Here is a 15,294-nt window from a genome sequence, read left to right as displayed (position 1 = left end):
TGAGATCAATGGGAATACCTGAACATCTAATTCTCTTGATAAGAGAGCTGTATGACAACCAAGAATCTTCAGAAAATAATCTTTAGAGAAACAGATGGCGTTTGAGTGGAAAAAGGGGTGTGGCATGGTTGTATACTGTCACCCTACATTTTTAATATTATATTGAATATTTACTAAAATAAAGAGTGAAAAGACTTCACTTCGGCGATGCAAATTTATAAAAATTAAGTGGATATTAAATCTAGCATTATTTCAAAGCCAAATATAGAAACTATAAAAGTTTCATATGAAATTTGACTAGAGAGCTCGATATTTACGAGTTGCCCTAGCTGGACCTTATAGGAGAGATGATTGCTGCCCAAGTGTACATATATTCCCCTCCTATCGGTCCATTTTGAAAAGGTTTCACTATCCTGACAGCTGTTTCAAACTGGTTGGTTTTCATCAGAGACTAGACAGAAACCTTAAGAGAGCAAAAACTCGCAGTACTAAGTAACTTGAAACATCGGAGAGGTGTATTTTTTGTAAGCGAACTCTCAGTCAGTGCATAAAAGTATTTACTAAAATAAAGAGCCAAAAGACTTCACTTCGGCAATGCAAATGTGTAAAAATTAAGTGGATATTAAATCCAGCATTATTTCAAAGCCGAATATAGAAACTATAAAAGTTTTGTATGAAATTTGACCAGAGAGCTTACGGGAATACACTTGCTGATATTTTTGAGTTGCCCTTTCCGGACCTTATAGGAGAGATGATTGCTGTCCAAGGAATATATGGACTCTTGGGCAACGATCATCTCTCCTATAAGGTCTGGCTAGGGCAACTCGTAAATATCGGCGAGTGTATTCCCGTAAGCTCTCTGGTCAAATTTCATACAAAACTTTTATAGTTTCTATATTTGGCTTTGAAATGATGCTGGATTTAATATCCACTTAATTTTTATAGTGAATGTATTATGAGAATGGCTGATTTAAACAAATATCCAGCTGGAATTAAGATTGGTGGAAGAAAAATAAATAATTTAAGATATGCAGATGATACAACCCACATAGCAGAAACTAAGGAAGGTCTGGAGCATTTGATTCTATTGGTTAAGGCAGAAAGTAACAAAGCCAGGCTTAATTTAAACATCAGCAAAACAAAAGTAATGCTTCTGGCAATTTAAATGAATTTGTAGTAGAGGGAGATAAAATAGAAAAAATTGAAAGTTATGATTTACTGAGGTTAAAAATCAGAAATGATGGTAAATGTGAAGATGAAATTAAAAGAAGGATAGTCATAGAGATGTCCAATCCTCACCTTCATGTGATGCACCACCCTGTTAAGTAGGTATCTACTGGGTTCTGAATGAACAAGAATGGGCTGGCAATTTGAGACTTAGTTGGCCAAACTCTTCTCTCTATTGGCTTAAACAACAAATGCATATGATGGTAAAGCATGATGAGATTTCATGCCACCTGGGGTGTCACTCAGTTATACAAGGCAGTTTCTAGTAGTAGTTATGGGCAAACTTCAAAATATGGACATGGACAATGAAATTTATTTGTGCCTATCTACTGGGTTCTGAATGAACAAGAATGGGCTGGCAATTTGAGACTTAGTTGGCCAAACTCTTCTCTCTATTGGTTAAACAACAAATGCATATGATGGTAAAGCATGATGAGATTTCATGCCACCTGGGGTGTCACTCAGTTATACAAGGCAGTTTCTAGTAGTAGTTATGGGCAAACTTCAAAATATGGACATGGACAATGAAACTTATTTGTGCCTATGGTCCCACAGAAGGTTCTTCTAAGGAAGAAGTATAATAATTTTTTGAGTTATTTATTAGAACAGGCAACCGACATAAAGAAAATGGGAAAAATGGTCCTTGTGGGAGATCTGAACAGCAAAGTAGGAAGTGAATCCCACCAGGCATATAGGAACAGTTTGGGAAAATTTGGAGAAAAGGCAGAGCTAATAATAATGGCAATAATTTACTGGGCTTCTTCTCAGGACACGAACTAGTCATTATCAACACTATGTTTTAACATAAAGATGTTCACATAGAGATAAAGTATAAGAAATTGGAAGTTCTTTCCCCCTTGGTTAGACTATAATAAATTTAGTTTAATCCTTTATCTAAGTGTAAGCAAACAAAGTTTGCACCTGAAGTATCTTCAGGACTGAGGCAACTCTTGGTAAAGGTGGACTGAGCTCTCATCACTTGTCTTAGTATCTCCCATAATGCAAAGTACATCTCCTTGCAGATATGTATAATACTATGCATTAAGGAAAGGGCCACTACCCAGACTGGTTTCGACCTTTATTGAGGTCTCGTCAGTGAGTGCCAGACCCAGAGGTGGTGATACTACACTTGGATAAAGGATTAAACTAAATTTATTATAGTCTAACCAAGTGGAAAAAACTTCCAAAATCTGTCTCTAATCCAGAGTAATTTAATAATAAGGTAAGACACCTTTTGGCAACTCGTATAGGTAAATATGACTTCTCCATTACTTCCACCTTAGTATCAACCAACTGTTATATAAGCGAAATAGTTACCACTTTAAAAATTAGAATGATCATAAAAGAATTATGACATGTAATAATAAACATACTCATCCCATGAGAAGGATTGATTACCCTATTATCAGAATGGATTCGCTGTGTTGAGGGTTTTAAAAAGAATTAAAGTTGGGTAGCTTTTACAAGTAAATTATAGACTCAAATACACAAACATTATTGAACAAAAATTAAACAAATTTAAAATAACAACCAAACCTAGGAATCTCGGTGGCAAACTTTGAAGAAGACATTGATTGATTCAGCTAGGGAGGTATGTGATGAAGTTGTCTTCAAGGATAGAAAAATAAGAACACCGTGGTGGTTACAAGAAGGTAAAGAAGCAGTCATGGAAAACAAGAAAGCATACCAAAAGTTCTTAGAATAAGTCGGCTGTAATAATATCTTCTATCTCTCTTTTAATTATTATCTTTTATTTATTTATTGATATTATTATTTGTTTAAACTATTATTAAACCTTAGAACTGCGCCTTTATGTTCATTTCTTTATCAGTCGTAATACTGAGTTTGTAGTCGTTGCTTGAGCTAGTTCAATCACTCTTAATCCTCTCTGGCTATAATTTAATTCCCTCCTTCTCAAGGTTGTAAGTATGCTATTTTCACTTGTATGAAGTCTAGATTCAAGAAAAGCTTTGGGCTGGAACCAATTCCTTTGTCTATCTTGCTGACTTTCTCTTGCACGGATCTTTAAAAATTCATTTGTTTATTCGACTGCGCCATTAAAGATTGCATAGAGGAATTGTTTGTCTTTCCCATACATGCAAGAGAAACATTCAGCTGAACACGAAAATATCTTTAATATTTAATTCTAATTCAAGCAACGTCATCATCATCATCAAATTCCTGCCATGTACCCTCAAGGGGTGTACAGGATATGATAGTACTACATGAAAAAAATTACATCATTATTAATTTCCTATCTACAATTTTTCTCCAAATCAGTCTGTTACTTGTCAACACTCCAATATTATCAGATCTTATATTTCTGTCGTCTAAAGCACTTTGTACCGTATCAATCCACCTATACTTTGGTCTTCCTCTGGGTCGTTTTGCTGCCAACCAGGCAGAGAACACTTGTTTTGCTAATCTTTCCTCGCCCATTTTGTTTAAGTGACCATACCACCTGAGATTAGCTCTGCTAATGCATTCCTGGATGCTGACAATGTCAAGTTCTTTCCTAATATCCTCATTTTTAATATGATACTGCTATTGATGCCATCTGTTCATGCCTATAATCTTTCTCAGGACTCTCATATCTGATGTCTCTAGTCTTTGGTCAAGTGTTTTACTTCTGACCCAGCTCTCAGATCCATAAGTTAAAACTGGTTTGAACACTGTCTTGTATACAGCTAATTTAGTGTTCCGACTAATTTCTCTCTTATTCCATATGAATTTATTCAATTGACTTCCCACCATACCAGCTTTGCTGATTCTGTTGTCTATTTCTATATTTAATTTACCAACTTCAGTAAAAATCGTGCCTAAATAGCTGAAATGTTTTACTTGTTCCACAGGTTCTCCATTCACAACACAGTTGACATCTTCAATGATTCTGCCTATTTTCATTGTCTTTGTCTTTTTATTGCTGACCTTCATACCATATCTATTACAACAGCTATTCAATTTAGTCAGAGAATCTTGCAGACTTGTAGCGGATTTATTTAGAAGTATAACATCATCCGCATAAAGCAAAGAGCTGACATTAACATCTCCAATTTTCATATCATGTTTAATACCACTTTCCTTCATAATGTGATCCATATAGATAATGAATAACAGAGGGGATAATGTACATCCTTGTCTCACACCAGATTTAACATTAAACCATCTTCCTGTACTTCCTTCAATTCTAACTGCTGACTCACAACTCAAATAAAGACTAAGTATTGCTTGATATAATGTCCCATTGACACCATATAACTGCAGCATATTGAATAGCTTCTCTCTTGGCACCTTGTCATATGCCTTTTCCAGATCGACAAAACTTAAATACAGATCTTTGTTATATTCCCATGCTTTCTCGACTATTTCTCGTAAAGTGAAGATCTGATCCTGACAGCCTCTATTTGGCCTGAATCCAGCTTGTTCTTCACCAAGCTTTTCTTCCACAATTCTTCTCAACCGTTTCTCAAGTATACTTGCATAGATCTTGTCAGGAACACTCAGTAGAGAAATACCTCTGTAATTCTCACATGCAGTTTTATTTCCCTTTTTATATATGGGTACTATGAGAGCTCTACTCCAATCATCGGGAATTCGTCCCTCTGTCCAGGCTTTTTGAACTATGCAGTGCAGCCACTGTAAGACTCTTATACCACCATACTTCAGCATTTCTGGTCGAATATCATCTACTCCTGCTGCCTTTCCACATTTCAAGCCTTTGATGGCTTTTTCTACTTCAAGTATGGATATATATTCCTGACTGCATGTCTGGTCAATGTTTTTTACCACTGTGCTGTCATCACTGCTTGTTTCATTTAGCAATTTTTCAAAGTAATTACTCCATACTTCAAGGATATCTTTTTCTCCCATTTTCATGTCACCTTTATCATCTCTAATTCCTTTTATAGCACTCTTTCCTCCATTCTTAAGCTTCTTCAACAACCTCCAGAATATTTTGCCACCTTCTTGATATTTATTTTCTATATTCTTGCCAAAGTCCTCCCATGACTTTTGTTTAGCTAGTTTTACACGGTGTTTAGCTTTCTTACATTTGTCTCTGTATTCTGTAAGAGTAAAAGCTGACTTATTTGACAGGAACTTTTGGTATGCTTTCTTCTTTTCCTTCACTGCCTGTTTAACCTCCTGTGTCCACCAGGGAGTTCTGATTTTTTTATCCTTACAAACAACCTCACCACATGCCTCTCTGGCAGAATCAATGTTTTCTTCAGAGTTTGCCACTGAATCTCCAAGGTTTGATTCCTGTTCTCAAACTCTTTCATTTTTCCTTCAATAATCTTTGTGTATTTTAGTCTACAGCTCACATCTGAGAGCTGCTCAACTTTTATTCGCTTTAAAACTTTCTTACATGTTATTCTTTTCAATATGAAATTCAATTCTGTCCTGCTCAAGACTAAATAGTGATCACTTCCAATTTCAAATCATCTGTACACTCTGGTGTCCTGCACCAGGGAGAAAACATCACTATCAACAATAACATAGTCAATGAGACTTTTCTTATTCCTAACCTCTTCTCTCCATGTGAATTTGTGCACATTTTTATGTTGGAATATGGTGTTAGTAATAACCAGTCCATGTCCTGAGCAGAAATCCAACAGATATTTGCCATTATTATTAGCTTTGCTCTTTTCTCCAAATTTTCCCAAAATATTTTTGTATGTCTCACAATCATTTCCTACTCTGCTATTTAGATCCCCAACAAGGACTAACTTTTCATTTTTCATTGTGTCAGTTGCTTTTTCTAAAGCCTCAAAAAATTCCTCCACTTCTACCTTAGTAGAACCTTCTGTGGGACCATAGGCACAAATAAGTCTCATTGTCCAGTTCCCCATTCTCATATTTGCCCACATTACTCTACTTGAGACTGACTGCCATTCAAGAAGATTAGTCTCGTATTTTGTGTTGAATACTATGGCTACTCCTTCTTTTCCTTGATTGTCATTGCCTGAATATAACATTTTGTGTTTATTGCTCAGAAAGATCTCACCAGTTTTTTTTGTTTCAGTCACCCCTATTATGTCGATCTGGTACTTATCTAATTCGTCAGCTAGCTCTATTTCTTTGCCATTCAGGCTTCTTACGTTGATAGTACCGATCTTTAACTCTGGTGATGTTGAGTTGGGGTTTATTTTCAGATTTGTTCCAGTAGCTGACTTTTCGCTGTTCGCCCTGGTTCCCTGGCGAAAACAACTGGGGCCTTGTTTAACCGGGCGACGTCCCAGCTAGAATGAAATTTTGTCATGTTGTACCATCATTCTATATTTTGGTTTAACCAATAAGAATACAATTTGGTCGGCTAAATCCCAAATTGCCAGCCCATCCTCGTCCGTTCAGTATCCAAGTAGATACCCAACAGGGTGCACCACGAGAAGGTGAGGATTGGACATTAGGTCAGAAGCCCTGGTCGGTTCTCCGCATTCCTTTAAAGGCTATGTGGAGGTCTCCTCTCAGTTATACAGCTTTGACCCTTAAGCACCCAGTCAGTCATGGCTATTCTATCTTCAGGACACGCAGGTTCTATATTTTTATGAGACAGTGCATTGGTAAGGCAGAATCAGGCAAGCTATTAGCAAACCAAACTGTTTATTCATTCTAAATTAGGTAATTACAAAGATTCAAACTACACACATCAAAATATTTGGCTCTGATTAACTTATCTAAGTAGCATTGGAGACAATGTAAAAGCACGTGTCTGGTTCTCCACTCGATTAAATTAGCATTTCTCGCGTAAGCTTTATGACAAAGACAAAATATATACTCATAACAATCAGACACGTGGATAGACATATACACACTCTAACGTAGCTTAATTCGGGCTAAAAGTAGAATTAGGCTTAACTAAACTTAACATTCAATTTCCATTCTATCACATAACATTAGCAATTCCTCAGAACTCTGTAAACAGCTAGTTCACAATTACTTAGAAGTGCGGTTTTCTGACTTCACAAATTGTTTTTTACGCTAACAAACTATAGGATCAGCATTCTTAGCTTTAAATTTCACAATCTAGGAAAGTTCTACATAAATCTTACTTGCAACTTTGCCAGCTAGTTCAGTACACAAGATCCTAGAGATCACATTTCTGGTGAAAACCACGATCGGACACTAGTTCACGGCAACGATGATACAGCATACTTGGATATCATCAAGAAACTTCGTGGTGGAACTTCTGGAATAGACCGTCACTGATGTTACGAACCTCCTATCATTGTCAGACTTCTGCTGGTGGGACTTGACTCCCCGTTCTTGGAAAGGCTGGACACAGGAACCTCTTCAAAGCGAGAGCCAGGAACAGAATGATTTGGCCCCTCAATTTCTCCCTTATATCCTATTCTCCCAACCTTGGAACTTCCTCAGATTAAACCGCCCGGATTTTCTTGGAGGGGGTTTTCTCCACCTCCCCGCTGTCACTAAGGTTTGCGGGAAAACCCACAACCATGTTGACCTTTGTGATTTTCGCTAGCCTCAGGTCAAGATGTCTAATCCTGTCTGAGCTATTTCTTTGTTTGTACAATTTCAGTGGTTCTTAAATATTTTTAAAACTTACTCTAATATTTTAACTGAGTTAACACAGCAAAAAAATGAGGTAAACTTTAATTCAATTACAAGTATTTTGTATAATTTGTTATTTCCAAGTAAAATCAGTATAGAAAAATTTTGTTTTAATTTTCTTCATACAAGATTTTACATGGCAGATGTCCTAAAAGAATACAGAGTAAAATCTAAGAGCGCTAAGCTGTGTCAAAGTAACTTTTGTTTACAAAAGTCATAGGAAGACTGGTAAGAGTATGGAAAATAAATATTGGGAAATGTAGCAAATGTTCTGGAGGCTATTGAAAAAGCTTAGAAATAGAAGAAAGAGTACTGTAAAAGGAATCAAAGATGATAAAGGTGACATGAAAACTGAAGAAAAGGATATTCTAGATGTTTGGAATAATTAATTTTGAAAGACTGCTAAATGAACCAAGCAATGACAGAACCTTACTAGAAAATTTATAAGAGGATTACATATGAATACTTGAGGCAGAAAAACCCATCAATAACTTGAAATGTGGAATGGCAACTGGAGTAGATGATATTTAACCAGAAATGCTTATGTGTGGAGGTATAAAAGTTTGGCTGTGGCTACACTGCATAATTCAGAGGGACCTGATCAGAAGGTCGAATTCCATTGAATGGAGTAGACCTCTCATGGTACCACCTACTAAAACTGAATGTGAGAATTACAAAGGAATTTCTTTACTAAGTGTTCTGGGTAAGATTTATGCAAGCATATTTGAAAACAGATTGTGAAAGATTGTGGAAGAGAAACTTGGAGAAAAACAAGCTGGGTTCAGGACAAATAGAGATTGTCAAGATCAGATATTCACTTTAAAACAAATAGTTGAGAAATTGTGGGGATATGACAAGGATCTGTACTTAATTTTTGTAGATATATGAAAAAGGCATACGAGAAGTTGCCTAGAGGAAAGCTTTTCCAAATAATTCGCTGATATGGGGTGAATGGAACATTGTACAGAGCAATACATAGTCTATATTTAAGTTGTCAGTCAGCAGTCAGAATTGAAGGAAATACAGGGGGATGGTTTAATGTAAAATCAATGGTAAGACAAGGATGTGCATTACCTCCACTCTTATTCATCATCTGTATGGCTCATGATGAAAGAAAGAGGCATTGGACCTGATATTAGAATTGAAGATGCCAAACTTAGCTCTTTTTTTTTTATTTTTTTATGCAGATGATGTTGTACTACTAAATACATTCAGTGCTGGTCTGAAAGATTCTCTGACTAAATTGATTGCAAATGTAACAAATTTGTCATGAAAATCAGCAGTAGAAAGATCAAAACTGTGAAAATAGGCAGGGGCATAAGAAAGAAACATAGGAGTTCTAGAAGTATGATAAATATTGTATGAGTTGACCTGGTTTGCTGAGAGGATAGCTCACCTGCTTTCCAACCAACAGGTCATGGGTTTGAGCCCACCATAGGTATTGATGTTTGTAAAAGCCTACTCTGGAAGAGCTTGTATAGCTCCTTGAGTTTATAAAGGCCTATTTTTTAAAAAATAATAATGGTTAGTGTGGGCCTCTCATGATGAGTGTTTGATTCCTTGGAGATTCCTGAAAAATAATAATTAATATTATTATTCTCTGATCATAGGTCACTTAAACAGATTAGGAGTGCAATCACTTATGCCAATACAAGCAAAAGAACATAGAAGGACAAAGGTCTTGATAGATAAATGCAGTTATTAGTGCATTAGAGGACTAAAATATAAGGTCTGATAATATCTAACTAGAATGGGAAGAACCCTTATTAGTGCTTTACAGCTGAAGGTGACCCAGCCAACCTCATACAGAGCCAGCAAGGTTTTTCATCCTTCAAGACATATAAACCTGCAGAAGAATACATGCAGTTAACAGACATAACCATACAGATAGGTTAACTGCTCTCATAACAAAAAATAGGCTTTTTTGAAGTTATTACCGAATGGCCATTACAGATTATTGAGCATAACGTGTTAAAGAGAAAGATGAGTTGACAAGTAACAGAGTAATTTTGGAAGAAAATTCTAAAATTAATAAAAATGTAAACTCAACTGTATAAAATTATCATAGTATCTTTTATGTACATTAGGAAAAAATGAATACGAATATAATAATTTAGTAGCCGTTAAGGCCTAGGGTTCAGTTGGAGTTTAGTCGTCTCCTGTTGATTGTCATCTTACCGGGTACCACTGCAATAAAAGTTAGAGGGATAGAGATACCTTTCTCTTTCTTGGCATCTTAGGGAGAGGGTGGAAAGAGAGAAAGGGGGAGGTCATGCCATTAACTGTGTAAGCTTTTGGATATCTTACAACATCTTTGGTACATTCAAGCTCTTCATGATAAAATGAATACCAAAGAGATACCACAAGGAACACTAATTAATATTATTATTATTATTAAGGCCTCCAAGGAGTCAAAAGACTCATTGCGGGAGGTCCTTCCTAGGAAAGACCAAACACAAAGTCCATCATACCACTCCTTAAATTCATTGACCTTTCTTGTTCTCACCACTCGATTAGGCAATGCAATCCACGGTTTCAACTACCCTCTTGCTCACAGTTTCCTTTCATAACTTCCAGAGATGGCCCCTTGTCATCACTCCTTCCTGCTGTTCAATCAAGCGAAAGAACTCCCCAGTGTCAACCCTGTAACCACCTCACAACAGTTTAAAAGTCTCAATCATATCACCTCTCCTTCTTCTATCCACCAAACTCTGCAGTCCACATTCCTTGCCGATCCTCATAACTAACATTGTACAGTCCTGAAACCATCTTTGTTATCTGCCTTTGTACCCTTTCCACAGTTAATTTATACTCTTCAAATCCTGGGGACCAAATATGACAATAGTCAAAGTGTGGTCTGATCAGGGTCTTATACAATGGAATGATAACTCTTTTATCTCTGCAGGTCAGCGTTCTTATTATTGCAGCAATCCTCTGTGTTTCCTTCACCACCTTTTCAATATGTCCCCTGAATTTCAGGTTTCTATCAATCATCAATCCCAAATCACTTGTCTCCCCTACTACTTACAGTATAGCTCCTCCAATAGAGTATGCAGCTTCCCATCGATGTGTCCCAAACCTCAAGACCTTACATTTTGCTGCATTAAACCTACACCCCCATCTGTCTAGCTTATTCAAATCCTCTTGCAAGACTACCACATTTGCACTATTACTAATAACCCTTCCCAGCTTCACATCATCCACAAACAACTGCATATCCCCCTGCAATCCACTGACAATGTCATTGATATAAAGGTTAAACAATATAGGTCCCAGTACTGAGTCCTGTGAGACCCCACTTTTAACCCTCTGCCTCCTTGAAACTGCCCCACCATACACAACTCTCTGATACCTATTGGACAGCCAATCCTGAATCCAGTTGACCAACGTGACATCCAAACCCATGTACTGCAACTTAAATATCAGCTTATTGTGTGGCACCCTGTCAAATGCCTTTACTAAATCCAAGAAAATGGCAGTATATGCCTTTTCCTCATCTACTGCTCTTGTAACTTTATTATAAAAGACTAGTATATTATTAAAACAGGAGTGCTCCTTCATAAATATATGTTGACTCTCACAGATAACATTACCCTCATCTGCCCAATGTTGTATACGGTCCCTAACTAATTTCTCCAAGATCTTAACAACTACTGATGACACACAAACTGGCCTATAATTAGACACTTCCAGTCTGCTACTGCCCTTATGCAATGGCACTATCTTACCCTCCTTCCATTCCTTGGGCACCTTTCCTGTAGCCAGATTTTCATTAAAAAGCCAGGTCAAAGGAGCTGTCAGTTGTTTAGCACATTCTCCCAAAACTCGTGGTGAAAATTATATTATTGAAAAATCAAATTAATATTAATCATTTTTGAAACATTTTATTAATTTATATTTAATTTAACAATTAACCATAATGTGTTCATTATTTTTGCAAATTTTATTGAAAATATTAGAATAGATTTATACTATTAAAATACATTTTTCTAGGTATTTGAAGGCACTTCAGGAATTGATGCTAAGCATACTGTTTGCGAATTCACTGGTGATATTCTTCGTACACCAGTCTCTGAAGATATGTTGGGTAGCTATCATTTGTGTTATTATTTATTTGTATATTATGAACAACATTTACTTTGCACTTCCTTTTCTTTTCATTAAATAATTTTTTAAAGATTGTTATCTAATAGCATTTTTTCTAAAATGTACTAAGTCAGTTCATTTTAAGACAAAAAAAAAGTCAAGAAAAACTTGAAAAAATAATTCAGATTTCATAGTAATAATTTTGCCACCACCTGAATGGAAATTTATATTATGCCTGGAATATAGAATAATACACAAGTGAAAAATAATTGACATGTAAATGTGCTATATATGATTGGACTTTTCTAAAATATTACAGACACTGATAGGTCTCACATAAACAAGAAAAATATTATCGATTTAAAATTCAACTCTGATCAGCATAATGTTCTATTTTATATATAAACAGTTATGTGATATTAACTGTTGCATCAATTTTGTGGAAAAGATGTAGGATGACTTTGTATTTTTAATTGTTAAACTAGACCTCACTTCAACACTTGATTTTAAAAAAAATTCCTTTTTCTCCATTTTTATAATTCTTTTATTGACAGAATGATTTGAAATGACTTTTTTCACTATAATTTGATTATTTTGATAGCGTACATAAGTAAAACAATATTTATGTATATCTTTTTTTCTTCTTACATGTAAGGTTTGTTGGCCTGTCTCAGGCAAGAAACTTGACCAATTAATTCTTTCAGCATAATGTATTATATCTATCAGTTGTATTTTCTAGTCAGGTTAGCTACTTGCAAGATGGAAAAAAAAAAAAAAAAACTAGTTTCTAGGAGGAAAAGCCCTACCACTATTGTACAAATTAGATAACTCATGATCAGTTGAAAAAGTCCTTATTCAGGTATCTTTGTATGGTGGATAGGATTCAAACCCAGATCTATTCAACCAAAGAGTAATTTTATTGACTGAGTTACAGAGACTTGTAGAAAATTTCTTATTATTAAAGTACATATTGTAAGGAAATGTCTAAAGTACATATGCCAAAATAATCATTCTTAAGTTCATCTATTGTGATAACAGATGATGTCATTATACAAAAATGTATTATGAAATGCTTTTTTATTGTATACAATCATTTCTTTATTTGTTTTATTTCATAGTATCTGCAAAGAGCATTGTTGTGTCCATTGAAGAGTTTCTAGATATGATTGTGGATCTGTAGAACTGCTTTGGCAATATGTTGGACTTTGATGGAGTAGAGCTTTTCTCTAGGGTTGTTGCCAATTTTCTGTACAGCAATTGCTGGACAAGAATAGATATGGGCAGGTGTTAGTTCAACTTCTGGACAGTTCTTGCATGTTTCATAGTTCCTACTACCATCTGACTGTATTTTCATGCCTTTAAAATGTTCCGTCCTTAGTTTGGTGATGATTGTTGTATTTCTCTATTTTCATTAATTTCACTGATTTCATTCTTCTTCTTGATAGTTTGTTTTACCAATCTTATTTTGGTGACAGAGTTAGCAGTGGGTAATTTTTGAGGTAAGTATCTTGTTTCTTTGGCTAATCTGTCTGCTCTTTGATTGCTTTCAGTATTTACATGGACTGGTATCCATTGCAGTGTACAGTTCTTATTTTTCAAATTTAAAGTTGTTAATAGTTCATGAATTTCCTGTGTTAGTTTTGTTTTTCTATTTTTTTAATGCCTCAAGTGCAGATGTTTGGTCGCTGTAGATCATTATTCCTTCTGTAATGTTTATTACTGGATTTGAGAGATAGAACTCGAGAGCTGTTTGCATGGCTGATAATTCTCAAGTAAAGTTTAAAGCTATTTTGCCAGCTGTGGTTTTGATTTGCTTTTCCTTGCCTCCAGGTAGAGTTTTGAGCATTGTAAACATCATAAAAAGAATCAGTCATCCAGTTTGTGAATGTTTACCTTTAACTGAAAGTGTTTCAGTTTTTACTGTTTTACATAAACACTGTTAACTCTTCTGTTTATTATTATTTAGGTCATCTCTGCATAAATATAATATGGTAAATATAATATTGCCTCCATCACTCATTCAATTTTGACAAAAGCCTTTTGGTTGGAAAGAATTCATCTAGGAGGTAAAGAACCTTTATCAAGACTTTTCAACAAGCATGTAAACATGAGTTTTACATGTTTGTTGAAAAGCCTTGATAAACTCAGACAGCTTCCCACAAACAGGCAAACTGGCCAGGAGAACATTTTACAAGGATTACAGTTTATAACAAAAATATTGGGTTGGCAAATAAGTTCGTTCAGTTTTTCAGAGTGGAATGAAACATTATATATTTTATTTAATATATATAATACATACTAGGTTATATATTGACCCTCTTTATTAATGACCTCTTGCTATCTGTCCATCAACTTCTTTATGCCGCATTCATAAAACTCCTAAGGTTTACTGGCGAAAAACTGATCCAGGTGTCTTTGACAGCCTCCTCATTAAAGAAGGTTTTCCCGTTCAGAGAATTCTGCAATGATCGGAATAAGTGGTAATCGGAAGGTGCCAGGTCTGATGAATACGGAGGATACGGCAAAACATCCCAGCCAAGACTTAACAATTTACTCTGGGTTGTTAACGATGTGTGGGGTCTGGCGTTGTCTTGGTGAAAGACAATTCCTTTCCGATTTGCCAATTCAGGACGTTTTGTGTTAATTGCACGGGCCATTTGCATTAAATGTGAGCAGTAGACAGTTGAATCAATCGTTCTGCTTGACAGTAACACCTCGTAGTGAACAACACCTTTATAATCCCACCACACAGAAAGCATGATTTCTTCGGATGCAATCCTGCTTTCAAGGTTGTTTATGACGGTTCGCTCTTGTGCCCCCATGATCTTTTAATTACCACGTTATTGTACACAACCCATTTTTCATTTCCCGTAATCATCCGCTTCAAAAATGGGTTGTTTTCTTGGCGACATCACAGATGGATATGCGAGCAGTCATATTGGCCTCAGTCAATTCATGCGGCACCCAAACATTGAGTTTTGAAACATATCTCGGCTTGTGCAAATGGTTTTCAACGCTTGTATGGAATATGTTCAGAGCAATCTCCCGCACTGTTTGTGACAGATTTTTGTCGACAATATCCTTCACAACAACACTTGAAACAACCTTGGTCGGGCGACCGGCACGAGCTGTATCACTGATGTCGAAATCTCCAGAATGGAATTTGGCAAACCACTTTGGGCATACGTGTTCTGTTAAGACACCATACGCTGCCTATTTTTTTTATGAGCTTCCACAGCTCATTTGCCTTTTTTTGAAATAAAAAAGCAAAATATACTGGTAATGTACGTTATTTCCTTCCATTTCTAAAAATATGTTACACACGCAACTGAAGTAGGCCAAACGAAAATTCACTGAAAGGTTATGTGAAATGTCACCTTTCAACTGCGCAATAGCGTTGCGTGGTAACAT

At 35.8% G+C, this 15,294-nt stretch overlaps 1 protein-coding gene across 1 annotated transcript in view; it reads left to right on the top strand.

The window, feature by feature from the left end:
* The window catches only part of Vha55 (V-type proton ATPase subunit Vha55), a 243,961-nt gene that overhangs the window by 73,597 nt on the left and 155,070 nt on the right, over window positions 1–15,294 (top strand). Inside the window, exon 4 of the mRNA XM_090404303.1 lies at window positions 11,791–11,884. Coding sequence (XP_090260429.1) covers window positions 11,791–11,884 — 94 coding nt within the window. The remainder of the gene's footprint in view (window positions 1–11,790; window positions 11,885–15,294) is intronic.

This window comes from Typopeltis vanoorti, chromosome 14 (assembly GCF_054136105.1).
Source record: "Typopeltis vanoorti isolate ZY-2024b chromosome 14, IOZ_Tvanoo_1.0, whole genome shotgun sequence".
In the NCBI taxonomy this organism is placed as follows: Eukaryota; Metazoa; Arthropoda; class Arachnida; order Uropygi; family Thelyphonidae; genus Typopeltis; species Typopeltis vanoorti.
The sequence above is the reverse complement of the archived record's forward strand: the minus strand, read 5'-3'. Positions and strand labels throughout refer to the sequence as shown.